Below are 25,869 nucleotides of genomic sequence, written 5' to 3'. Positions count from 1 at the left end.
GCTGGGGAACTCCCTTCTCATCAGTGCAGAGGCAGAAAAGGACCTTGGAGTCATTATTGATGCCAAAATGAACATGGGCCAGTGCGGGGACGCAGTCAGGAAGGCCAACCACACCTTGTCATGCATCCACAGATGCATCTCGAGCAGGTCCAAGGAGGTGATCCTCCCCCTCTACGCGGCACTGGTCAGGCCGCAGTTGGAGTACTGCGTCCAGTTCTGGGCGCCGGACTTTAGAAGGGATGGGGACAACATTGAGAGGGTCCAGAGGAGGGCCACTCACATGATCAGGAGTCAGCAGGGCAGGCCCTACGAGGAGAGGCTAAGGGACCTGAACCGGTTCAGCCTCCACAAGAGAAGGCTGAGGGGGGATCTAGTGGCCATTTAGAAACTAGTCAGGGGGGACCAGCAGGCATTGGGAGAGTCCCTGTTCCCCGAGCACTACCAGGAGTGACAAAAAATAACGGTCACAAGCTGGCAGAGGGTAGATTTAGACTAGATATCAAGAGGCGCTACTTCACAGTCAGGGTGGCTAGGATCTAGAGCCAATTTCCAAGAGAAGTGGTGCTGGCTCCTACCCTGGGGGTCTTTAACAGGAGGCTGGATGAACACCTCGCCAGGGTCGTTTGACCCCAGTACTCTTTCCTGCCATGACAGGGGGTCGGACTTGAAGATCTGCTCAGGTCCCTTCTGACCCTACCAACTATGAAACAAGGTCTGAAAAATATGCAGGTTTTGCAAGACTTAAACTGAGAGGTTCTATAGTATCTTTTTTGTTTCTGAAATGTCATACACCTTTTGTATACTGCATTCAGGGATATACAAACTAATTTCAGTCATCACAAATTTAACTACCATTAAAGGTTCTATTGTTTAATCTCTGTGACCTGTGACAGCCTCCAGGATATGACATAAAATGTGAATTCTTAAAAGGACCATTAATATTTAGAGGTAGATTGTCATAGACAAAAATGGAAGTTTTAACTTCTCCCACAATGCCCAATAAAAGTCAAAGGAAACTGACTGTTTAATAGTGCTTTGTGACATTCAAAATCTCTACCAGAAGCATGTTTGCCATAGCATTGCACAAATACTGCAGCAGTTCCTGCAATGTTCTATAGCAGAAGAAACTCCTACAGTAAAATAACTTCCATCTTTAGGCTTTTTTCTTTTTTTTTGGAGGGAAGGAAGTAAAATATACTTCAGACGTACAGATGTTGAGTTTCTACCATGAGAGTCAAGGTTCTTTAAGTAGATGTGATATCTTTTATTAGACCAACTAAGTACAAAAAAGTTGAGTTATCTGGCACCTTACAAGCCAGCATGCTCTGTTAACAAGCATGCCGGCTTGTAAGGGAAAAGTGAACCTGGACTTCTTTCCCCTCCCTCTGCTTTCTTCCCTCTCCCTTCCCTGCTTTACCCTTTTGTCTTTCTAATTCCTTTCTACTTACATTCTCACTGACATCCTGCTGCACTTTTAGCTTCTCTCATTCCTTGGAGTCTCAGAACACCAAAGACTCCCTATGCCTGAAGAAGGGTGATTGCGCCCAAAAGCTTGCAAAGAACTTTTTTGCAACAACTCAGTTGGTCTAATAAAAGATATCACATCTACCCAAAGAACTTTGTCTGCCTATGTCCTTAGACCAACACAGCTACAACCAAAAACCCAGTACCATGAGAGTCACTCTTCTCTTGGTAGAAAGCAAAAGTTTGTAGATGTTCAAGCTTTTTTTCCCAGAGAAATAATGGCTACTCTGGTAGAAAAATAACCTGAGAACAACCAGGTTAAATTGCTCCCTGAAGAGTTTCTCCCAGGAGACTGAGCAGATGGCATGCTCTCCACACCCCCCACCCAGCTTACTTCTCCTGGGGACCGGAAGCAGAGCCAGAGAAGAAAGGCTGCTATGCCTTCCCTATGATCAGGGTCACTAGTTTGAAAAAGGCATGGGGGGAGGGAGGGCAGATGCTCCCTGCCTGCTTCTCACACTTGACTTCCCAGTATCAGAAGTAGGCTGGGCATTTGCTATAACGTCCCATCTGCTTTGCTTCCGGGCACTAGAAGCTGAGCAGCACAGTCCCCTACCTGCTTCTCACAGAGTTCTTAGTGTGAGAAGCAGGCTGGGGCTTTACTCTGCTGCTCAGCTCTGGGGCACCAGAAGCTGAGTGCAGGGAGCAGCACTGGGAACAAGGGGAAGCTAGTTGGCAGGGAACCGAGCTAGGAAAAAGCTGCCCAAGCCCAGCTCCTGGCTTTTAAAATCTCTGCTCCTGCCACTCAACTTTTCCCTGCTGCTCTGATTCTCCCTCCTCACCCCACAAGAAACAGGAAGACTAGAGCAGTCCATACTTTCCCCAGACTGGGATCACCCCAGGCTGGGGAAGGCGTAAGGAGCAGGGAAGAGGGGGCAGTTGCAGACTGAATGTCTGTACTAATCCCTCTTCTGGGATCATTTCTAGAAATGGAAATTTTCCACCACTAGAAATTAACATTTATATGCAGCCTTGGAGGGCTTACTCACCTCTTCTAGCCTCACAAAATCACTAAGAAAATACAGATTTAGAGGGGAAACACTACTTTTGTCTCCTCCCATAAGATTTACTCTTGGAAAAAAAAAAAGAGATTTGAGGCTCTGTTCTTGTTTTTCTTTTATAATTAAGTCTGGGCCTGTGCTTCAGGGACCTTCCACTGCAACACTAAAACCAAACACACCAGTAACATTTTAAAAAGCACTAATTGATGACCTAGTAGCATACCCTCCCTCTATTACTTAAAAAACATGCTACCTTATTTGATTAGTCTTGGTTTTCTTTGTTTTTTTCCTGAAGCAGCTCAAGCTGTATTTTAATAGGCTACAACATACACTTGTTTAATGAAATCATCAATCCCTTTGACAATAAAGTAAAATATAATGTAATCAGTCATCTTTAGGTTACAAAGTAAATAAAAACAGATTCTGATAAATTCTGTTGGAGAGGTACTGTGCCTAACAATGCCAACCCAATACACTCTTCACCAAACATATAAAGGTGCATTTTATATACAAACATAAAGGTTCTCTCTCATGTTTTATACTTTGCATTGTTACAAGTGATACCTAATGTGTCAGTGTAAAGGAAACAACCATATTTCAACAAGGCCTAATATGAATGAACTTAAACTTTTAAAACTTTTTTTGTTTTAAAAACTTTTAATAAGTTGCTGACGTAAGCCTCATATTAACAGAACTAAAAACCAGTTTGTTGCCAAGAGGTCACTTACATCTGATCCTGGTAAAGCTAACCCATTTTTTCTAGAATTTTTTTTCGCTTGTGAGTGGGACCAAGAATATTTTAAGAAATGCTGTAAGAATTAAAATACTAAAGAAAACATGAGGTATACAAGTGAAGCAAGAGATACTGATGGAGATCAGATTACGAGCTGTGCCAAAATGATCAGAAAGCTTGGGGAAGTTAGAGAACCTAAGTCACTTGTACCCCAACTGTTATCCCATAAAAGGGAGAAGGGTCAAAAGTCACATCCAAAAAGATACTTTTTTGATAGCGATGCACCAATAGAGATTTTGGGGACCGATACTGACAGCCGCTATTTAAGGAGGCATATTGGCTGATACCAATCCGATATCCAATACAGCTGCCATCAGCTGGCAAGTCCCTTGTGGTGGAAGGGGAAGGGGGAGGGAAGGGGCTTGGGAGCGCAGATCAACACCTCCCTCGGTGAGGGAGGGGGCAGGCGCTGCCCAGCCAGGATAAGGGGGTGGTACAGGATGGAAGCACAGCTTGTGAGGTGGGAGCGGCTCCCAATACTGCTTGCACCCTGGGAGGGTGGGGGGCATGTGTCCCTGGATCTGCGTGGCGCAGGGCGGGCTGCAGCTGCAGGGTGGAGCTGGAGCCGGGGCTCTTCTCGGCAGGGGCTGGGCTTTGAGTGGGCTCCAGCAGCGCTGGGAGGAGGATGCATCCACCCCAAATTTCACTACAGCTTCGCTCCCAGCCCTGCACCACCACCCAGCGCAGCACCAGCTTTTCCCCGCTTTTGGGTGGAGGCGGGGCATTCAGGTGAGGCTGTGCCGGGCAGTGGTGCAGGGCTGGGAGTGGAGCTGCAGTGAAATCTGGAGTGGCTGCCAGATTTCACTGCAGTGAAAAAAGCTCACTTTTTTCAGATTTTTGAGCATATCAACTGTCTTTTAAAAAAAATTATATTGAATCAGAACTGTATCAGTATTGAAAAGCATCACACTTCCACAAAAAGGGGTGATTTGGGGAATGTGCTAAACTGACCTAATGCAAATGTCCCAGTCTAGAGCCGGCCATGTTACTGGTGTACAAAATCTGAACTCATGATTTGCTTTAATTTCTCCATAAAATTGACATGGGGTCACAAACATAAAGGTATGGGTAAACAGTGGTGAAGGTGTGCTCCTCTAAGATCACCACATCATCAAGGAATATCAATGCTCCTATTTATTTTAAGCCCAGTCCAAAGGAGAGAAAAAACTTGAGAAACCACAGGCTATGCAACCTGAACAACAGAGATGTCACCCACCATACTATGAGGTACACAGATAGCATCATGCAGTCCCCCACAGCTGGCAGTCTGATATTGTTACTGCAAAGACCAGGCGAGCTAAAAATCTAATCTTTTTCTCCAGTTAACTTTTCTCTTTGCAAACTGTTGCTATAAGAACATTATTAGTCTTTTGTAACAATATTTAATGAGTAAATGAGTACCTTTATGCACCACACTTTTATAATAAAAGTTAGTTTGCATAGAACTAACCTGACAAACATTAAATTGAGAGCTGCCAGCCATTTCCTACTGAAGTAGAGTATTCAGGAAAAGTAAGAGTTCAGAAACCTTGAAGGGCCTAGCTGTTGCCTTAGATCATCTGGAAGCAGGGTGCATTGTGTTTTCTAGGATAAGTTTTAGAAGATGCAGTCATCTTATATAAAGACTGATTTCATTCTACATAATTAACTCATTAATTAATTTGTTTCTAGTTGCAACCTTGATTTGATGATTGCATTGTTCAATTTTAATTTGATTATTTAAAGCTATAGCTATTAGTTAAGATTTTAATTTATCTTTAATCCGCTTGCTCATTAACTAGCATTAAAATATACAAAAAATAAACAGAACTCTATCTCCACTACCAAGTAAAAGAAGAAACAGTGGACGCATCCAAAGGAGCATGCATGTGCCTGTTGCAGCACCTCAAAGCAATCTGAGATGCCACAAGAGGCATGCTAGGAAAAAAAAAATGTTTCCTACACTGCATATCTGCAGTGCGGGCTCTAAATTTGACACTGGGAAATTGCAGTATCCAAAAAAAACCCCAAACCACTCCAGAAAAAAGCAGTGCACACCAGAAAAACACAACCAGAGGATGAATCCTCCAATGCACCTGGCCAGAGCGTCTCTGGTTGCTCTGTGCCCCACTGCCCTAGCATGCTGCCTCAGTGTGCTGGGATAAATAGGAGCGGGTCAAGGCTGCAGCAATGGATCAGACCTGGGCACTGTCCCAGGTAAGTAGGGACGAAGGAGTGAGGGAGGCTGTGTAGGAGTGGAGGGGACTGCTTGGGAGGGGTAGGTCCCCCGCCTCACAGCAGCAACAGTGGGGCATATGCAAGCAGGAACTGGTCGAACCCAAGGGCGTGCAGCTTCTGCCTGCGGTGCTGGAAGCACTGGGTGACAGCAGGAACTGGTCTGGTTCTGTCCAAGGGCACATGGGCCGGGCTGGGCTGATGCCATGTGCAGCCGCCAGTCTGAGGTGGCCCCGTGCCACCGGGGGTCTCTGCCAGGAGCAGGCGTCAGCACCCAGATGGCCACTGCTGCTGCAGGGGGGCTGTGGGCCATGTGGGGGAGCAAGAAGGGGACTCACCCTCCTTAGCACTCCTCCCCACCTCACAAAGTCCACCCATACCCACAAACCCCTACAATCTACCCACAAACCCTACATCCCCAAACCAGCCCCAGAAACCCTACACCCACCCACAAACCACACAACCACCCCCCACACCCCTTTCCTCCCCTATGTGCCTAGCTGCCAGCTAGGACAGGACCTACTGGCAGAAGCTGTGGCTGCAGGGGCAACTGCCACACTGCAGCCTTGCCCCATGCCCACACCAGTGCTGGGACATGGGCCCCCAGCCTGTGGGGGCCCCTGGTTCCAGGAACCACTTGGGGGTGTGATGGGCTGGGGGGAGGGATGGAGGTGGCAGCAGGGGTGAGAGCGAGCATATGTGTGTGTGTGTGAGAGAGAGAGAGAGAGAGAGAGAGAGAGAGAGAGATGGGGGTGGGGGAGTGCTTTGGGTAGAAAAGGCCAGAGCTGGGCTTAGAGTCCCACTGCCCCTCTAGAGCAGCCTGTGCACCAGACTGGAAGGGAAGGGGCTTACCTAGCCCAGTACCTGAGACTCAATCGAGGGCTTCCCAGGAACGGCATGGAGATCACTGGGGCCTGGGCACAGGGAGAAGAACAGTGAGGGCTGGCGCTGCTCAGAGCCACAAAGCAACAGATGAAACAGCTGCAGCTGAACTCATGTCCTGGTGCTGGGACAGAGCTGCTGCCAGGAGGGAGCTAGTGGGGGCAGGCAGGGGCTATGGGTTGTGAGTGACGGAGCAAGGGCGGGAGCAAGGCACCGACATAGTGCTGCTCAGCGTCCCATATCCTGGTGAGCAAAAGGGACAGGGCCAGCTCTAATTATTCTATGATAGTTACACCAACTATGAATCTATAAAAAAACAAAAGCAAATGTTAAAGTGTATAGATATTTAGAAATTGTTTTATGATGATGATAGTGGCACTGGTAGGCTTCCAAACTGCTTTATACTTGTAAACATATCAATAAAACACTGCTGAACTGATCTTGCTATATATAGTGGCGTTTTATTTTAATCGCAGACGAACATGGATTTGGGGTATTTTAATGAGAGAATATGGGCGTTTCTTATCAGAGAATTTGCAATTTTTAAACAGGGACCACCAGGATCCCGGCTGGTGAGACAAATGGCAGGACCCGGGCGGAGAAGCCTGCCCAGGGCCAGCACCAGGAACCCAGCTGGAGGGCAGATGAGATGGTTGACCTCCTGGCCATTTAGGACCAGGAAGAGATGCTTCGACATTTTGAAGCGGGCCACCACACGGAGCACATCTTCTGGGCGATAGCTACCCAGATGGCAGAGTGGAGGCACCAGAAGACATGACAGCAATGCCACCCAAAGGCCAACTGTGCAGCCACGGTCCACTGGCAGCTGGCCCAAAGGTGCAGATAGCTCTGCCCAGGCGGCTGTTTGGTCCCTGTCTGGGTCTGGCAGGAACACAGCCATGGGGCTGCAGGTCCAAGGGGGTGGATGCTGTCACAGGTGGCAGCAGGTTACAGCCAGGCAGGAGCCCTCACTGCCAGACTGCTGCAGTGGGTAGAGGGTGCAAGGGCCACTCAGAGTTAGGGCTAGTTCAGCAGTTCAACTGCCACAAGGGGCTAGTGTCCTGAGATACCAGCTGGCTGGGCCTCAGAAGCTCCCAAGGGCAAGTAGGCGGGCAGTTTTTTATACTGCTGGGGCCAGCACCTGTGCTGGCCCCAGCGTCTAGCTCCCCCTGGCTGAAGATCTAGGAAGAGCTGGGCAGGGTTAGTTTGCCCCAAGTGACACAATTTGCCCCACACCAAAGTGCATGTTCAGGTACGTGCGCTGAGGCACAAATATCCAGCACAAATTTGTGCCGCTGCTATTTGAGCTGCTGCAAGCATGTAACAAACCTGAGCACCACAAGGAGCTCATTAGTATAAAACTGTTCATTTAATCAGTAATACAATCTTTGAAGGATTTTATAAAACTACTACATGTATAATGATACCCAGCCAACTAAGAAAAGAATTAGCAAATACAGATCAACTAGCAACCCTTGAAGCTACGATTTTGGCAAAATACGAAATCCCATGACTGTCATAAAAGCAGTATTTCCTCAGGGAACCTGCACTGCAGTTAGAGAACCCACATTTTGGTTAGGATCATAGCTGCACTTACTATTGAACAAGGATTCAATGCTTTTAAGTACAGAGAAGCCAGGCATCTAAAAACAAAACAAAGCAACCCGTCGCCGCGCCCCCCCCCCCCCCCCCGCGCCAAACAACCAGACCTTTACTATTCCTGAAAGGTCATTACAATTTGGTCCTTTAACATTTTCACTCCTACTTGGTTCATTCCACACTATGTAATTACACGGGTGCTTTACATTAGTAATATTAATATTTGTGAAGCAAATTATTGAATCAAGAGCAACATATTTTATTTTGTCTTGTGTATTGTAAACAAGTTATAGTTTTACTGTATACCTTTTTAAAATTTGTCATGATGAGCTATTATACTTGTTAGTGTTCAGCTTTACAGTTAGTTATCCAAATTAAAAAGCAAACAGGAAATTGTACATAACTTAACTTTAATTTACACATAGGAGACCTTGTTAGAGATGTACTGCCATACAAATCATTTCTACCTATGCTGCCTACCTTCTATTCGTTATAATTCCTAAAACATGATTACACGTACAGAAACTACAGTATTCCCAGTACATGGGATTACAGTACTAAATTCTACTTTTTGTTTAGTTTGTTGTCTATGCCACTTGTTTGTCTTCAAGAGAGCTCTGATCAACAGATCTTTAATGTCTTCCTGGAATCAGAAAATATATTCCTTTAATTATGCACTTTGTGCAACAGCAATTTTACCTAGAGTTTTTGAAAAGGCATTTTTTAATTGCTTACCAGTGCTTACATGTCTATACAATTTCATGCTGCAATAGTCTCAGCTGGGCAAGTATTGTTTTATTTCTGTCTGCACCTGTTCTCTGAATACTCAACTGCCTATCTTGGCTGCACTACATTGACAGATCAAATTTAGTGCAGTTATGTTGCCTGTAATATTGGTGGGGAAGGTTGAAAACAAGTCTAAGTGTGTGCCTTGGAGCACGCGCTGGGTTGCTCAAGCATTCATATATTAACACGTAACTATGTGAATGCTCCAGCAAAGCTGTGCAAAAGACAGAGCTGCCAACGGCTGCAGCAACCTGTCCCTCCTTTGTCACAGTGTTGAACTCATAGAAAATAGTGTAGTGGATGTGACAGCACTTGTTGCTAACTCCTTTGTGATTGACATGCATCTGGTTGACATCTAACGTCTTGTTTTCAAAAATGGAACACTTTAAAAAATAAAAATTGCAGGTGTTAAGAGATTGAGGGGATGAATGAAATTATGGAACTTCTTATGATTGTAGATCAATTTAACTTAACAAGCAGCATCTGCTATACTGTTCAAATAACCAACATAATGGAGAAGTTAACCCTTTCCCTATATTGTACAGTAGTAGCTACAACAAACTATTTCAGAGTACTTCATCATAGAAAAACCACACTTACATTAAGGGGCTCCCTGTAATATTTGTGAACCTATTATAAATGTTGCAACACTGACAATAAAAAGTCAAAAGAAAAGCCAGTTATCCAAGCTGCACCCTTGCAATACAAACTGCTGACAGAAAGTAAATTTGCCAATTTAAAGACAATGTCATTTTAATTGAAAGATTAAGCTGCGTAAAGGTCTAACCAAGCAACCTCGTGTTTTTCTCGTCTTACGTACCGTCCTCTCTCTCAACTCTCTGTTAACATCACTTGTCAGTGTCCAGAAGCAGAATTCAATCCTATGAATAGTTATGCAGTGAGTAATTCAAACATGTAAGTATCTGCAGAATTGAGGCCTTGTACATTCTTTAGGGCAGTGATCACATCCCCTACACCCTTGCTGACCAACAGTACTAAAAAGAAAGGCAAAAATCTTTATCTTGAACACTACACAACAAAAGGCTGGAAAGCTGAAATGCTTTTACATGTACTAAACACGTTCATTTTTTACTGCTTCTTTGCCTCACTAATCTCTGTGGTTCTAGCCTTTCTACAGCTCATTTGCCTTTCCTATAGCTGTCACACTCCAAATGACATGTAGATAATCAAAGATGTACAACAAAAGTAAAGGAGCAGCATGTGGCAGGCCAGTAGGGGACGCTCCTGCATTGAGCCATCCACCTCACTGCGCCCGACCACCTTCCAGGCTCCGAGTGCCTTCCTGGGGGTGCCTCAAGTCTGGCCGACCCCCTTCCTGGAGCACACCCACTAGCCTGGGGTTCCACTGCCACCACCCAGGGCTCTGGACTGATTCTGGCTCTGCGCACCCGGGGAAACACAGGCCTAGTAGCCCTCAAGGGTACTTGATTCACTTCAAGAAGTTGGGATGCTTCCCTCAGTCAGAAGCACAAGTAGTGGCCTCCCTTAGTCAGCTGAACCAAGGGGAACCCAAGGCATAATCTAGGCCCATTCCCAATAAGTCTCCCACACTAGGTACAAAGGAGAACTTTATTGGTTACAAGGGGTAGGGTTCGAATAGGGTACAGGGTAGAGCAATATCAGAGAAATCCCATAGAGCAAACTCCCATGGCTGGGTAGCCTTTGATCATGCATCTGAGTTACTGCAAGCTAAATATCTAGTTAGACCTCAGGTAGCTTACCCACAAGTATCATCCAGAGGCAGGTGGAGATTCCCTCTGGAAGCAGGCAGTTCCTTGATCATGAGTTTTGAGAGAGAGCAAGTTTCAGATGGTTCAGCTCTTCTCCTTCTCTGAGTCTTCCTCATGGCTACTGCCCCCTCCTCCTGGGCAGTCCTTAACTTATATAGCCCTTGTGACCCCATTTACCTGGTCCAATGGAGGCCAGCACCTGTTGGATGTCAGCCAACCAGTTTGAAATACATCGCTAGTTGCCAGGCAGACTGGCAGTCTCTAGCCCACCAGGGAGGAAGCCCCTCACCCAGGAAGCCCCTCACCTTCTGCCACACAGCACAAGTGCTGAAATCATGGATAGTGGAATAAAAAAGAACCATAATTATATTAACAATTGCAACCCATTTGCTACCTCTATTTTCTTATCATTAAACTATAAACAAGCTAAAGGGCCATTACTAAAAGAAAATTATCTATCTGAATATCGGTCCACTTCTGGACCCCATATTTCAAGATGTGAACAGATTGAAAAGAGTCCAGCAAAGAGCAATGATTAGAGGCCTGGAAAGCATGACTTTGGAGAAAAGGCTGAAAGAATTAGATTTCAGGCTGAGGGGGTATTTGATCACAATCTTCAAATACTTTGAGCAGGGGGTTGGACTAGATGACCTCCTGAGGTGCCTTCCAACCCTAATTTTCTATGATACCTGAAGGGTGATTATACAGAGAATGGAGATGTTTTTTCTTCTCTGCGGCCATGGGGCACAGGACTAGAAGCAATGACCTCAAGATGCAGAGGATAAAGTTAAGGTTGGAGAGTAGAAAGAACTTTCTAACTGTGTGAGGGTGGTCAAGCACTAGAATAGGCTACCTACATAGAAGTTGTGGCCCCGTGCTGTTCAACATCTTTACCAATGATTTAGATGAGGATGTGGAAAGCATGCTGGCCCAGTCTGCAGACGATGCTAAGTTATGGGGAAAAGTGGTCACTCTAGGGAATAGGATGCAGATCTAAGTGGACCTGGACAAGCTGGAAAGGTGGGTGGAGCGGAACTGAATGCAGTTCAATAAGGATAAATGCAAAGTGCTTCAACTGGGGAGAAGTAACCAGTGACATGAATACAGGTTAGGAGGAGATGTCCTGGCCAGCATGATGGCTAAAAGGGACCTTGGGGTTATGGTTGATCACAGGATGAACATGAGCCGCCAGTGCGAGGATGTAGTCACCAGAGCTAATAGTATACTGGGATGCATTAGCTGATGCACTGCAAGGAGGGCTAAGGAAGTAGTTCTGGGTGCCACACTTCAAAAAAGACATGGAGAATCTTGAAATGGTCCAGAGAAGGGCCACAAGAACGATTAAGGGCCTGGAGGACAAACCTTATGAGGAAAGACTAAGGGATCTGAGACTGTTCAGCCTGGGGAACAGAAGACTGAGAGGAAATGTGGTGGCCATCTGTAAGTATGTAAGGGGTGAATATCGGGAGCTGGGAGAAAAACTGTTTACTAGGGCACCCCAGGGGAGGACACAGAGCAATGGCCATAAACTGTCAGAAGACAGTTTCAGGTTGGAAGTAAGGAAGAACTTCTTTATGGTAAGGGTGACCAGAATCTGGAACAGACTTCCCAGGGAGGTGGTGCTGTCCCCAACCTTGGAAGTCTTCACGAGGAGACTGGACAGACACCTTGCTGGGATCATTTGATCTCAGTAGTATTCCTGCCCAGAGAAGGGGGGTGGACTTGATGTTCTTTTGAGGTCCCTTCCAGCCCTTAAATTCTATGATTCTATGATTCTCCATCCCTGGAAATTTTCAAGAGCAGGTTAGACTGACTGGGATGGTTTAGTCAGGGATGTTCCTGCCTTAAATACAGGGCTGGACCAGATAAACTCACAAGGTCCCTTCCAGCCTTTTTTTTTTTTTTTTTATGATCCTATATTTGCTACTCATTAAAAACAGTACAATCAAAATATCCCCAGTACAATGAAAATATTCCCATATTTCATCTTACTCCATTCACTCAGACACATACGCATGCACACACATACAACACATGTATGTGAATGTGCATATATCATACATGCATACCTCAAGGAACACAAGGTAGGAACTCGTCTACAGCTCACTTCAAACAGACAAACAAACAAACAAAATGAAATAGATTTGTTGTTCCAAAAAGATAGTAGACTTAACCAATCAAAAGTTTACAGGCAGTCCTTACTTTATTTACTGGTGTTTCTTGGCTTCTAGTCTGGATTTACATATTATACTACTGGGCACCAAAAGATCTTGGGTTTGTTATGTTATGGAATGTCCAGACTAACATATAAATACAGTAAAAGCTTTGTTATCTGGCATGAGTGGGGTAAGAGGGGTGCTGGTTATCTAAAAATTCTAGTTATCTGGGTTTGCACATGGCGGAAGCATGGATGGCAGTGGCGGTGGCTGCCACATGCAAACTACCGCCCGCCCCCCAGTCTGGCTGGCCGATGCCTATGCAGCCCGCAGAGGGAAGCCGTTGCACTCATGCCCCCCACAGCCCTGTTCAAGAAATAATTGATGCGTATGCTGGAAATTCAGGTTAATAGAGTATTCCGGTTAGTAAAAGGCCAGTTAACACAGCTTTTACTTTATGGTAAGTGACTATTCAAGGTAAGATAAAAACAAAATAGCCTCAAACAGGGGTGTTCAACCCCCATATCATCTGGCCTGCAGGGTTCCCCACAGGTCCACAAATTTGACACCAAGAAGCAGCGATGTGAAGCTGAGTGGAGTAGAGCAGGGCGGCACGGAGTCCAAATGGGAAGCATGGACCCGAGCAGGGAGGCAAGGGACAGCATGGAAATGAATGGGAGGGGGCAATGGGCTTCAAAGAGTGGTAGGGACCTAAACTGGGCAGCATGGGGCAGCAAGGGACAGCTTGGTGCCAAGTGGGGTGGGAGGGGCTGACTGGGGCGGTGCAGGGTCAAGCGGGACAATATGGGGCCTGATCCGGCCCATAAACTGGCCCTGCATTACTTAATTGAGCCCATGAGGCCAAAAGACTGAGCACTACTGGTCTTGAGTATAAGCATAACTTTGCTCAGATAGCAACTTAATGAAAGCCTGATGGTAGAATTTTCCACATAGAGAGGAAAACATGCTGGAATTCCAGTAATAACTTTCCCAGCAGAGAGAGAGCTCTACCTGCAGAGTTACTCTGAGTACAGTATAATACAAAAAGACTTCAAGACACACAAGATGGACACTGACTAAAGAAAGACCAATGGACTAGGGTGACCACATGTCCCTCTTCGCCGGGACAGCAGCTCACCAGCATTTTCTGCTCTGTACCCATCACATCAGTGTGCTCTGCCTTACACTCCTACCCCTTACCCAACTCACCAGACTGGAGCTCAGAAACAGCTGAGCATGCTGGAGTGTGGGGAGTGAAAGATGCCTATCCCTTATTGATAGTCAAAAAATATGGTCACCCTAAACAGGACAAACCTAGAGAATTATAGTTTGAACAAATAAATATAGAACAGGCCCCCTGAATTTTCATACCAAGATGATAAGCTACCAACAATTAGCAACACAGACTACTGGCCTACTGTACAATTGAAAAATGCATTCTTTTATTGACTTATTTAAGTAAAAAGAAGGGAAGATTCTTTAAAAAAAGGGTGCTCGTCTTGTTGCCTACACACACACACACACACACACACACACAGCCAGAACAGTACAATACAGAACATGGCCCCTGCAGAAAAGTGACAGGTGAATTTATCAAATACTCTATATTTTCACTCAACCAGAGGTTGTAGAGTTGATGGAGAAATCCTTCAGGGCAATGCTATCACCTGCTTTATGCTGAACATAAGAGCAGATAATCCTAATGATCCCTGCTAGTCTTAAATGTTATGAATCTACAAGTGAGCTCAGTAGGTATTTTTTGTACTGTTGGAGATGGGATGACATTTACTATCTCCCTTCCAAATTCTTAAGTAAAACTACAAAAGTAGAAAAAAATAAATCAACCCTATAAACAGAAAGTACCAGCTAAACCCTCCTACAGTACAGCCTACTTACTCCCTCTTGTGCCAACTCCTGCCAATTACCTGAAACCTTATACTCTTTATTGGATTTAGTATATATCTTAATGAGAAATGGCAATGTGGCTAGACATACTTATGCTAGCTTTAAATCTAGCTAACAAAGATAACATATATCCAGTTCTGGCTGAAGCCGCGCAGAAGGCTCAGAAGGCATAGAAGGGAATTGGTGAGGCTTCACTCACCAAGGCGCCCCCGGGGGTTACAAGAAATAATGGCCACAAGCTGGCAGAGAGCAGATTTAGACTAGACATTAGGAAGAACTTCTTCACAGTTAGAGTGGCCAAGGTCTGGAATGGGCTCCCAAGGGAGGTGGTGCTTTCCCCTACCCTGGGGGTCTTCAAGAGGAGGTTAGATAGGCATCTAGCTGGGGTCATCTAAACCCAGCCCTCTTTCCTGCCTATGCAGGGGGTCGGACTCGATGATCTACTAAGGTCCCTTCCGACCCTAACATCTATGAATCTATGAATATAATAGTGAAAATGTGGCAGTACAGACTGCTGCATGAACTAATAACCCAAAGACATGCCCAGGGTCCCCAGCATGTTTGAATAGCTTCTTCTGAACCTGTTGCTGACCCATACTGTTGTAAACCATGCTAGCAGAATAAATCTCCCACTGGTTAAGTATACCTGTACTACAGTCACCTTTATTTCATGAATAGAGACAGGACTGGAAGCAGCCTCCGGGGCACTTAAGTCTAACCCCAGGGTTCATGTGGGCAGTCTAATTTGAGGAATCCCCAAGCTACCATATCAGACTTTGAACACACAAAAACAGAAACATCCAGAATACTCCATCACATACCATACATATAAGGAGACACAAGTGCCATGCCAATGTCCTGCCACTGGAACGGCAGGAAAGTAGCTACATAATATAGACTCAGAGGATCCTAGAAAGGGGACCATGCTCTATGCTTACAGTAGTAGAAGAAGGTAAAAACCCCACAGTCCCTGTCTCTCTGATCTAGGGCAGGGACGGACAAAATACATGCAGCAGGCCATATCTGGTCCACCAAGCAATTCCATCCAGCCCATGGGTGTCCCACCCAACCCACGTGCCTTGCTCCCACTCTGATGCATGGAAGGGCCTGGCCCAGCCAGCATGCAGCTTCTGTCACTGCTGCAGCCACTGGGGACTTGCTCAGCTTCCCCAGCCTCTACCGGCTCCTCCTTGTCTCCCTCCAAGAAGCAGGTAGGGAAGTGGTGGGGATAGGGGAGCTGTGGGGCTAGGGCAGGCAGAAGCACGCAGCATGCACCCAATGGGGTGGCGGGAATGCAGAGCACAGGTAGGCAGAGTGTGGGAGGGGGCAGCAGCAGGCAGAGGCCCTTGGAGCACTCGTGTCCCATACAGGTGCTACTACCCGGCAGCACGCGGCTCCAGCCAGAGCTGCACATGGAGACAAGGAGCACAATATCAAGCCAGCCCGCCTGTATCACACGGGGCTTCCTGCGACTCACGTGCAGCTCTTGACACTCATGCAGCACCAGGGGAAACCCCGCACAATGGACCCGGCTGCCTTTCTCACCATATACAGTTGTCAGGACTCCGCCAGAAGTGGCAGAGAGTTCTGCCCCCTGCTTCCATGCCAGCAGAGAGCGTAGAAGGCAGCTGGCTCCACTGCATGGAACTACCCCCACTGGCGCACAGTGCTAGGAGCTGAACGTGTGCTGCAGAGGTCCCTGTGATTGGGGTGGGCTGGTCCGCCTGCACTCCTTGTTGCCATGTGCAACTTTGGCCAGAGCAGCATGCTGCCAGGTGGCAGCACCTGCACGGGCCACGACCACCCCGAGTCCCTGCCTGTTGCTGCTGTTGGCGGCAGGGGCTGTGTGCCATTTGGGGGAGTGCATGGGGGTCCCCACAGCCCCCCAGCCCATAAACCCCAGACCCACACCTTGCTCCTACAACCCCCTAATTTACACACATCCCATAACATACCCTACGCCCCCCACAGCTACACCTCCTCACAAACCCCACATGCACCCACACCCCACCATACACACCCACCCGTGGCCACACCCCACACACTGCCTCACACACAAAATACAAGAGGAAGACTTTGTTTGACCTATTATTCAGACATCTCTATATACAGTACACAAACACAAATCATGATAAAAATATTTTTGTAATAAAATTGAAATATGCTAAAGTAAATGTTTGACTTTCATTTTATGAGTTGTTTTTTTTCTGGTTCAGATGGCAACCCGCCCCCAAAAGGAGTACTTCCAGGGGGCACAGGGAGGGGGGAGAGAGTGGAGGGGCTTCTAGTGGCAAAGGTCAGGGATTAGGGGGTGGGACTTCCAGTCCCTAGATGGTGACCAGGGGGTGGGGCTACCCTTGCAGCCCTCAACAGCTCACTACAACTCATTAAGTGACCTTCCAGTTAAAATAACTGCCTACCCCTGATCTAGGAACAATGCCTTCCTGACCCTAATTTTGGTGATTTCTATAAATCTGACTGTAAGAGCAAGACCCTCTTGCTAGGAAATCTGAGTTTTCCAAGCACCAGCAGAAATGCACCCTTGTCAAAAACTGAGCCTGAGCTGTGGCCAACCACTCAACAGTTCAAAGGAAAGTAGAAAAAAGAAAAAAAGACTTCTCAATTGCCTCACTTAAAATAATACCAATATATCTGCCTCTCTACCAATGCACCTTAAACGCAGGCTCTTCCATTGTTTTCTTCTGAACCACTATGAATTATTGGTTTATTAATAGAACTTCAATTTTAAGACAAAAATGATCATGCTTTTCTCAACCCCAACAGCCCATGTTAGAGGGATGATATGCACTGTAAACTGTTCATAGCAGTGATTGTTTTTTGTTGCGTTTTAAAGTACCTATATCAGTGTTCCAGCTATTTCCTACCCAGGTCTGTTTAAGATAATCAATCTCCCCATTTTAGAAACTGCGAGATTTCAGACATTCTTATTTCACACTAGGATGAAACCAAGATCTTTCAAATGTGTTTACAACACAAATACCAAACAGCCAATAGCTTGGTGGTCTAGGAACTCACTTGGAATGTGAGCAGCTCAAGTGCACACTGCTTTTCTGAACTATGAATAGGGTCTTAAATCTAGGTCCACATGATAGGCAAGTGCCCTGAGCACATTACTAATCATTCTCGGGGGGGGAAGCAATAGCACTCTGTTTCCCTTTCCCATCTCTGAACCAAGAAACATTTTCCACTAGAACTCAGTTGCAAGTGACATAATGGTCTTGTGAATAGTTTGTTTTGACAAAATGGCATTTTCTGGAAAAAAGGCCAGAGAGAATGACAATTCCCTACTAGCTCTACTGCAATTCAAATTAAAAAAAAATTATAATGTTGAGCCTACATTATTTAGAGCTTTATACATTCACTAAAATTCTGAACCAAACTCACTGACTTAAACAAAAGGAAATGCAGGAGGAAGGGTGCTACAGATTCAATTCTTATACTTTAACTACTGGGCCAAAAAGGAAGCTACACTTCTGCTATTTTCAAGTCAATGTCAAAGCAACTGAAAAGAGAATTACAATAATCCACTGCAGATTTAAAACAAGAAATGGGCAATTCCAGGATGAGAGCTAGAGCAACAAATGCTTACTAGCAGCCATAGAGCCTTCTACTGGAAGCAATTTAATCAAGCAGCGTCTACTTCCTGAAGTGTTCTATGACTGTACATATATAATCTTCGTTCTGTCTTAAAAAAAAAATGAAAACAAATCATCATACTTACCAGACTCTTTGCATTTAAAACTACTTTAGTGTGAACTGTAGGCAATCTTTGACAGATAGTCTTAAAGCCCATAAAAATCTAATCTGTACATCCCAAAGGTGAGAAAACCAACAGAAATCTAAATTTAGAAATAATATCCTGGATCTTCAGTAAATAGTTTTATATTTTAACCAACTGAGAAAAATTCCTGCTACACCTGCAGCTAAGACATAATTATCTTAATAAGTGCTACTCATCTGAGTAAACCGAGTTGGATCCAAAAAAGGAATTATAGCTTCGGCTAGCTACAGAAAGCCAATCAATAATTTGACAGTCAACCAAACAATTCATCATTTACATATGTATGAATCTATAATGACATGATATCAGATGTTAAGAAAATTTGACTAAGACTAACCAAAGCCTTTTTCACACGAAGGACAGACAGTCCATATTTTTGCAAAAATTTAGTTTTCTAATTCACCTAACAGACTTTGGGCAGACGTATTTACTCCTATAGTTTTAAAACATCTGATCTTTGAGGCCATCATGCAGCAGCTTTTAAAACATGAAGGTAGAACTATTTTTTGGAAAAAAGAAGTGTTTACTTAATGCTTCCAAATGACCATATTTTTTACACAGTTGTAAAAAATGAGGCTCATGCCATCAAAAAAGTTCAGGTAAATAACATCCAACTTCGCTGAAATCACATCCAACTTAGCTGCAAAAAACCTCTTAGAATATGTATCTCTGAAAATCTGTGCCAAGAAATTCTATGTAAGGCTGATTACCTTCACAGGAATATCATCTTCTTGGTTTGCAGTCTCTGCAGTGAAGACGTAAGATATTTCTTTATGAGAGGTTGTCTGTCTGCAGATGGCGCACTTAATCGAACTCCTGCGGGTGCCAACACTGTACTGTTCTATAATTATAGCTATACATTCATTACAGAAGCAATGCCCACAAGTCAGAACTGCCCACTGGAAAGGGAAATTAAAAAAGATATTATTTTTTTCCGCACACATGCACTCACAGAGGCACGTAAAAAAGTTAAGATTATGTTAACAAAACATGACCTTACCTTTAATAAGACAACTCTTCAGAATATTAAAACTGAGGGAATTTTAAAAAAAACAACACTACTGGAGCTAGTTGAAAAATCTTGAATTTCAACGTTTCAAGGAAATAAATTAATTTCAAAGAAAGAACAATTTTTAACGGAAGTTTTCAAAGAAGATTTACTATTTATGTTTATCATCTTTGTCTCAGTTTGGAAAGCTAAATCAGATAGGGTAAACTTTTTTTATTTTACAAAATCTTTTTTTTTTTTTAAATGTAGTTGTTATGACCTAAAACCATGCTGTAATGCAGACAATACATAACAAAGAAGGAAACATATTACTGTTTGTAAAAGAATTTAAGAAACTTAAATGGAAATATTTCTTTTGGATTTCAGTTTGGAAGAGTTTATATTTTATAGAACCTATATTTTGATTCAGATTTCACCTTGCCATTGCAATACAAAAAAGTGACAATTCTTACTTCAAAAGTCCTGAGACCAAGTGTTTTAATTTTTTTGATAAGACTGTTAATTGCAATGGCACTCCACTTCTTAAAAAGAATGTTTTCAATATGGGGTTTCTATGGAATGGACTATAAATTAATGCAGAGACTGTGTTGGGGACACCCTCCCTTTAGGAGGGGTTATGTAATAATACTCCTATGACAACTGCAACAATTAACAAAGAACTAGTATTTTACAATTAATGTAGTTTTAGCAACTGACAATGAAGAATTCAGCCCCCAGATGTGATCACCCAGTTCTGTGGACCACCCAAGTAGTCTGAGAACTATGGCTACCTATACAAATGCTCAAGAGCTGGAGGGTGGGGGAAGCATCTTAATTAGAGTGGTTCCTAGAGAGCCACTCTAATTAAAATACCCCATTGTCACATGTATTAAGGCCCCACCATGAGATGCTTTATCTAAACTTCATTTGATGAGATATAACATCATTATACATGCGACAGTGAGACCATGCGAAAGCATTCTAATTAGAATGCGAACCAGCATGTGTATAGGCAGCCATAAGCTTTAGAACAAAATATAAATTCTGGAGAGACCAGGTAACACAGCAGACATGATAAAAAGATATAGAGCCTTTTAGTCTTGGGTACTAGTTTAAATTCAGCAGACAGTACATGAAGCATTACCTATACTGCACCTGTATTTAAAGACATAGGGCATGCATCTCATAATCTCACATTTTTCACTAAACTCACTCTCAAATTCCAGCTTTTCTAGTTCTGAAAAATAAAAGAATCCAGAATATCAGTATCTATCCTATTGCGTCCTATTAGTTTCTGAACAGCTAATATGCATTTTTTAAAGTTTTCTATTCTCAGAAGAAAAAAAAAATCAGTAAGAACAAATACAGAACACCAGACCTTATATTCCACCTTTCATTGAGTAAAGAAATCAAAAGGAACATATACACGGATGAGAGGATTCAATAATATGGTGTTTTTGAAAAAATCTTAAATTTCCCAGATTTAAACACAATGCTCATTTAAATTCAGATGGCAGAAATCAAGTCTAAGAATTTTGTAAAAGAGAGGATCACTTCCTGCTTATTTACCTGCTTTCCCAGTTGGCGAGCACAAATTGGACAGGGTTCTGGATTAACTCCACCAGTGGTTTTATCCTGAGACTATAAAACAGAAACATTTTCATTTTTCAAAAAAACCCAAAAAAGATCATCTATATTTTAAATAATCTATTTGGAAAGTTAATCTATCTACTCGAATCTAAGACAACACTGAATTTAAGACAACCCTTAAACTATGAGATTGGAGACATGGAAAATTATAAATTAGTTTGAATTTTCCATGTCTAGAATCTAGTTCTTGAAGGGTCCTCTTAAATTCATTCCTCCTACCACTTCCACAGGAAAGCTAGTAGCAGGGAAGTAGTAGCTGGGGGGCAGGCAGCCTGCCTTATGCCCCTTGTCCTCCCCCTTGCCACTTGCCCCTAGTGCCTTCCCCTTCCTACCACTTGACCTCTTCACCTTTACAGTTGTTTTTGCTTTATCTCTGGTGGGGGCATGGAGCACCTGGTAGGGCCAAACAGGAGCACTGGCTCTGACTTCAGCCTCCAACCCCAGTCAGGGTGGGGGTCAAAGCCATAGCAACTCCCCCACCACTCTGCACACGCCTTCCCTGTGCATGCCTCTCTCAGTGCTCACCATTCACTATGTACTCCTTCAACAAACCTGTTCCCTATGCTCCCCTTGCTCCACAATCCACTTGCCCAGCACCCTATGCATCCCTTTCCCCACACCACTCATCCCTTCCTCATGTTCCCCCAGAACTGCTCACCCTTTCCCCATCTATAGTGTGCACCCCCTTGCTGCTTCCCTACCCTGCACCCCATGTCTCTTTTCCTGCATTCCCGTCGCTCTGTGTATTTCTTCACCAGTGTTCCCCCTGCGCTGCGTGCCCATTCCTCATGTTTCCCCTGAATCGCACACCCTCCCATGTTACCCACGTCTCTTCTCCTGCAATACCTCCACTGCTCTCTCCTGTGTTTCCCCCCTGCATCATGCACTCCTTCCCCTTGTTCCCACCCTGCACTGCACACCCTTTTCCCCTGCGCTCCCCCCTGCACTGTGCTCACATGTCCCTTCCCCTGTGCCATTTCCCCACACATGCCCCACTTGCTCTGCCCATCCCTTCTCCCACAATCCCACCGGCTCTTCCCCATGCTCTCCCATGCACACCCTACCTGTCACATGACCCACCCATACCCCTCTTCCACAGCCGCAGCAATAGCTTGCCTAGTCTGTACTTGATTTTAAGATGAGATGTTTTTTCCTCCCTGTGCTAAATGAGGGGGGGAACCCTCACCATATTTGAACAAATACAGTATTACAGTCAATCCTGAACTGATTTTATAACTGCTTTTAAAGTTGCTGAACATCCTTTGCTAATTTTTGTAGAAATAAAACCAGGTTATCTTCTCCACCCCATGAATCAAAAATAGTAAATAGAGTATTTAATTAATGATAACAGTTCTATTTATATCTGTTTATCAAACTGTATCAGACTTTGAAAATGTTCCTGAGAAGTGTTTCAATGTAACAAAAAGTCTGATGAAAAATGTTGTAGAGATCTCCTTTCCTTCTTTTTAAATTAAGGTTCAACTTACACTACAAAAGCTACTACAATTTTTTTTTTACAACAGCCAGATTATATAACAGACCAAAAAACTCAAATATGCTTAAAAGTGTCATTAAATTTTTAATGAAATGTTCTGTGATTTCTGTAGGAAGGAATAAAAAAAAAGAAGAAAGCTCTTTGATTTCTGAAAGTTTAAAGTAATATTTAAAACACATTTTTAGTCTGCCTGAATCATACCAAACCTTGTTTACCTATGCTTTGACTAATTTTTGTTGTTCAAACAATTGGCAAAAAGAAGTCGGCATCAATATCACCAAATCAAACTTTGTACAACAGGTCATCTGCACCAGGGCAGTCTCCATCTTAAACACACTGGGTAATTATCCCTTAATATATTGAGCACAATTCTGTACAATCTTTATCTGAAATAATTACCTGTTAACTGTCTGCTTTAGATGATTTAAAAACATATACATAGTATTTACTATTTGTATTATAAATACTAGGGTACGGATGTGTGTCACCAAACAGCGCTTGGAGAGACATCATCCCACCATCATAAAACCATTCCAAGATATTCAAGGTGTAATTGAATTAAAACAATTAGCTTGTCTTGTTCCATAATCTCTTGAGATAACTGGGGACTTATACAAAGGAAGAAGTGGGGCAGAAGATACAGAATTTCTCACGGGTAGAATGACCAGAGGTTGCTGGGAAACCAGTGACAGTAAACTAATCAGAGTGCTCAATCCTGGTGATGAACTTATTTAATCAAGGCAAAGATCTAACAGGCATTTAAATCCGGTATCACAAAAGAAACTTTTGAAGCAGTGGTTCTCAACCAGGGTGCCATGGTATGCCAGGGTGCCATGTGACCCTTTTCAAGGATGCTGAAGCACCAGTGCTACCACAACCAGGTGAAACTGCTGTGTGCCTCAGATGGAGCTAAAGGTTTATTTCTCTTTTAGGTTTATTTGATAAACCTAATGCAGGCAGCAGCACTGGCTCCTACCACAGCTGTTCCCAGTCTTAAATGGCTGCAGCAGCAGTGTTTCTGTTGAGAACCACTCTTCTGCAAACAATTTGACCTATTTGAATATTATGTTTCAACAAAATAATATCTTTAAAGAACCTTATGAAAATTAGCACATATATTTAGTGGATACTTTTGACAATTATATTATTTCTGCTTATTTACAGATTTCCATACCAAGAGCTGAAAAGAAACAAAAGTTGTTTTAGATTGTTTATATGTTCACATTTGAGTGATTTAGAAAGTGGCCAAAATATATTATGTTACACAGTATTTTTATGTAACATATACAACATGGATTATGTAATATATCATGTGGTAATCACTCACAATACAAGGTAATAAGATTACAATGCATCTTTAGAGTAAAACTATAATCTACTGATAAATATATAAATAAATGAAAGCACTGAAGCAGATTGCCCATATGGGCACTAGAGGTTGACACTAAACTGTAATATGGGAGTAACAAGCATACTGTACCTTCTCTAAATTAGTGAGATACAGGAGCTGGCCTAGTTTCTTCTGAAGCTGGGATTTGGCAACTGCCTTGTCATTCAAAAGTTTCACTCGATTTTGCTCTACCTAAAAAACAGCATTTATTAAGCATGGATAAGGAATCACACAAAAGAGGGTCAAAGATAGGGCTGGAAAGGACTTGAAACTAATCAAACCCCCTGCTCAAGGCAAAGTCTTTCTTGTTTAAGCCATCCCAGAAAGACATTTGTCTAACCTATATTCAACATTTTTTAGTATTGGAGAGTCCACAACCTCTCTATAATCCATTCTAGTGCTTAATTAACCACCCTCAGAATTAGACAGTTCTTCATATATCCAACCGAAATCTCCATGATTTCTTGTCCTGTGCCCCGTATCTACAGAGAACAATGCATTGCCGCCCTCTTCATAAGAACCTTCCTGGTATTTCAGGACTGTTATGGAACCCCTCAGTCTTCTCTTCATAGACTAAATCTCAATTCCTCCAAACCCCAACTTGTATGAAATATTTTCTAGACCTCTAGAAAAATGGCAGGAGGTGGGGAGGGGGAGAGGGAAGTACATAGCAAGTGGCCCAAGTGGCATGCAGCCTCCTGGTCTACAGCCCATGCAGTGCATGGCCACCAAGAAGTTGGAGAACCCCGATTTACAGAATAATTGATCCCAGCACCCAACGATAATTCTTCAACCAACCTGTGTGAGCTGACCCCAACTGTTTAGTAATTTTTTACAACCTATGCTGTTTTTTACTTTAGTTTTCTCTGTTCTTCATTTAGCCCAGTGGTTCTCAACTAGGGTGGCTACAAGACCCTTTCAGGGGTGCCACATAACAGCTGCTGCCACCAGGCCAGGTAAAAATGTCCTGCCTACCTTGTACATAGCCATACCAGAAAGGGCAGGGGCATGGGTGCTTGCTCCTTCTCTTGGTAAAGGTTCCTGATAGCATAACACAGACAAGAGAGCCTGCTTGTGCCATGACCCTTCCCTGCACAACATTGCTCAAAAACATTCCTGCATGCCTGTTTCCAGGAGAAGCATGGGAGGAGGGGGGCAGACTAGAAAGGGCTGCAGCATAGGCAGGGTCTCCTGCCTGTTTTTGTCTTATTCAAATACCCAAATGGAAGTAGGGGAACACACATGCTATAACCCTGTCCAGCCTGGGTGTACACAAGGCATTTTTACCCAAGTGCAGTGGCAGCACCCTGATTGAAAACAACAGAAGTAAACTGAGGCAGTACAACAGTGGTTCTCACCCAGGGGTGCCACCAAATTCCAAAAGTTTGTGGAGCGATGTCCTAAATCTAATAAGGTTGAGAACCACTTAGTTAGCATATTCTATGACAATGGATCAGTTGACTTTTGTTTCTAGTCCATTTTAATCCTGCAAAAACTGCAAACACTACAGATAAATGCTGAGGACTAAAAAAATAAGTGATTCCCCTTTAGTTTAATGAATACATTTCTATGGTTTTGTAAAAAGTCTGTTCTTTAAAAAGGAAATTCTACATTTTGCATTACAACTATCATGCCAATTAAAAATTAATTTTTCAACCCTATTTTTGCAGGGTAAGTTGAATGTTTTACTGAATGCAGAATCTAAGAATTTGTAGAAAATTAGAAACCAAGCATATAGCTCATTGTTACTCCTCTGTTTTTATCCTGGTAGGCATGGATGTCTGGTGCCTCTTGAGTTGGCCCCTACGACAAGTCAGTGACTGGGGCAGGGGATGTCCCCCGGCAACCAATCCCACTGGCCGGGGAAAGAGAGTCTCCTGGTGGCCGACCTCACTCACTGTAAAAGCGGCCAGCGCTCCCCAGCTGGTGTCCA

The 25,869-nt window shown here is 43.8% G+C and overlaps 1 protein-coding gene across 14 annotated transcripts in view; it reads right to left on the bottom strand.

The window, feature by feature from the left end:
* SHPRH (SNF2 histone linker PHD RING helicase) overlaps nt 1-25,869 on the bottom strand; it is a 113,030-nt gene that overhangs the window by 12,020 nt on the left and 75,141 nt on the right. For 7 of the 14 annotated variants that reach the window (XM_025204852.1, XM_025204850.1, XM_006024234.3 and 4 more), the window contains 3 exons: nt 24,027-24,128; nt 20,971-21,042; nt 19,124-19,312 (listed from right to left, as the gene is read on the bottom strand). The exons of 1 other annotated variant lie outside the window; for it this stretch is intronic. In XM_025204852.1, the coding sequence (XP_025060637.1) occupies nt 19,124-19,312; nt 20,971-21,042; nt 24,027-24,128 (363 nt within the window). Of the gene's footprint in view, nt 1-18,221; nt 18,318-19,123; nt 19,313-20,970; nt 21,043-24,026; nt 24,129-25,869 lie in introns of those variants that run through there. 6 more of the 14 variants (XM_025204856.1, XM_025204857.1, XM_025204859.1 and 3 more) reach the window with 6 other exon arrangements.

The sequence above is a fragment of the Alligator sinensis genome, unplaced genomic scaffold (assembly GCF_000455745.1).
Source record: "Alligator sinensis unplaced genomic scaffold, ASM45574v1 scaffold153_1, whole genome shotgun sequence".
Classification (NCBI taxonomy): Eukaryota; Metazoa; Chordata; order Crocodylia; family Alligatoridae; genus Alligator; species Alligator sinensis.
The sequence above is the reverse complement of the archived record's forward strand: the minus strand, read 5'-3'. Positions and strand labels throughout refer to the sequence as shown.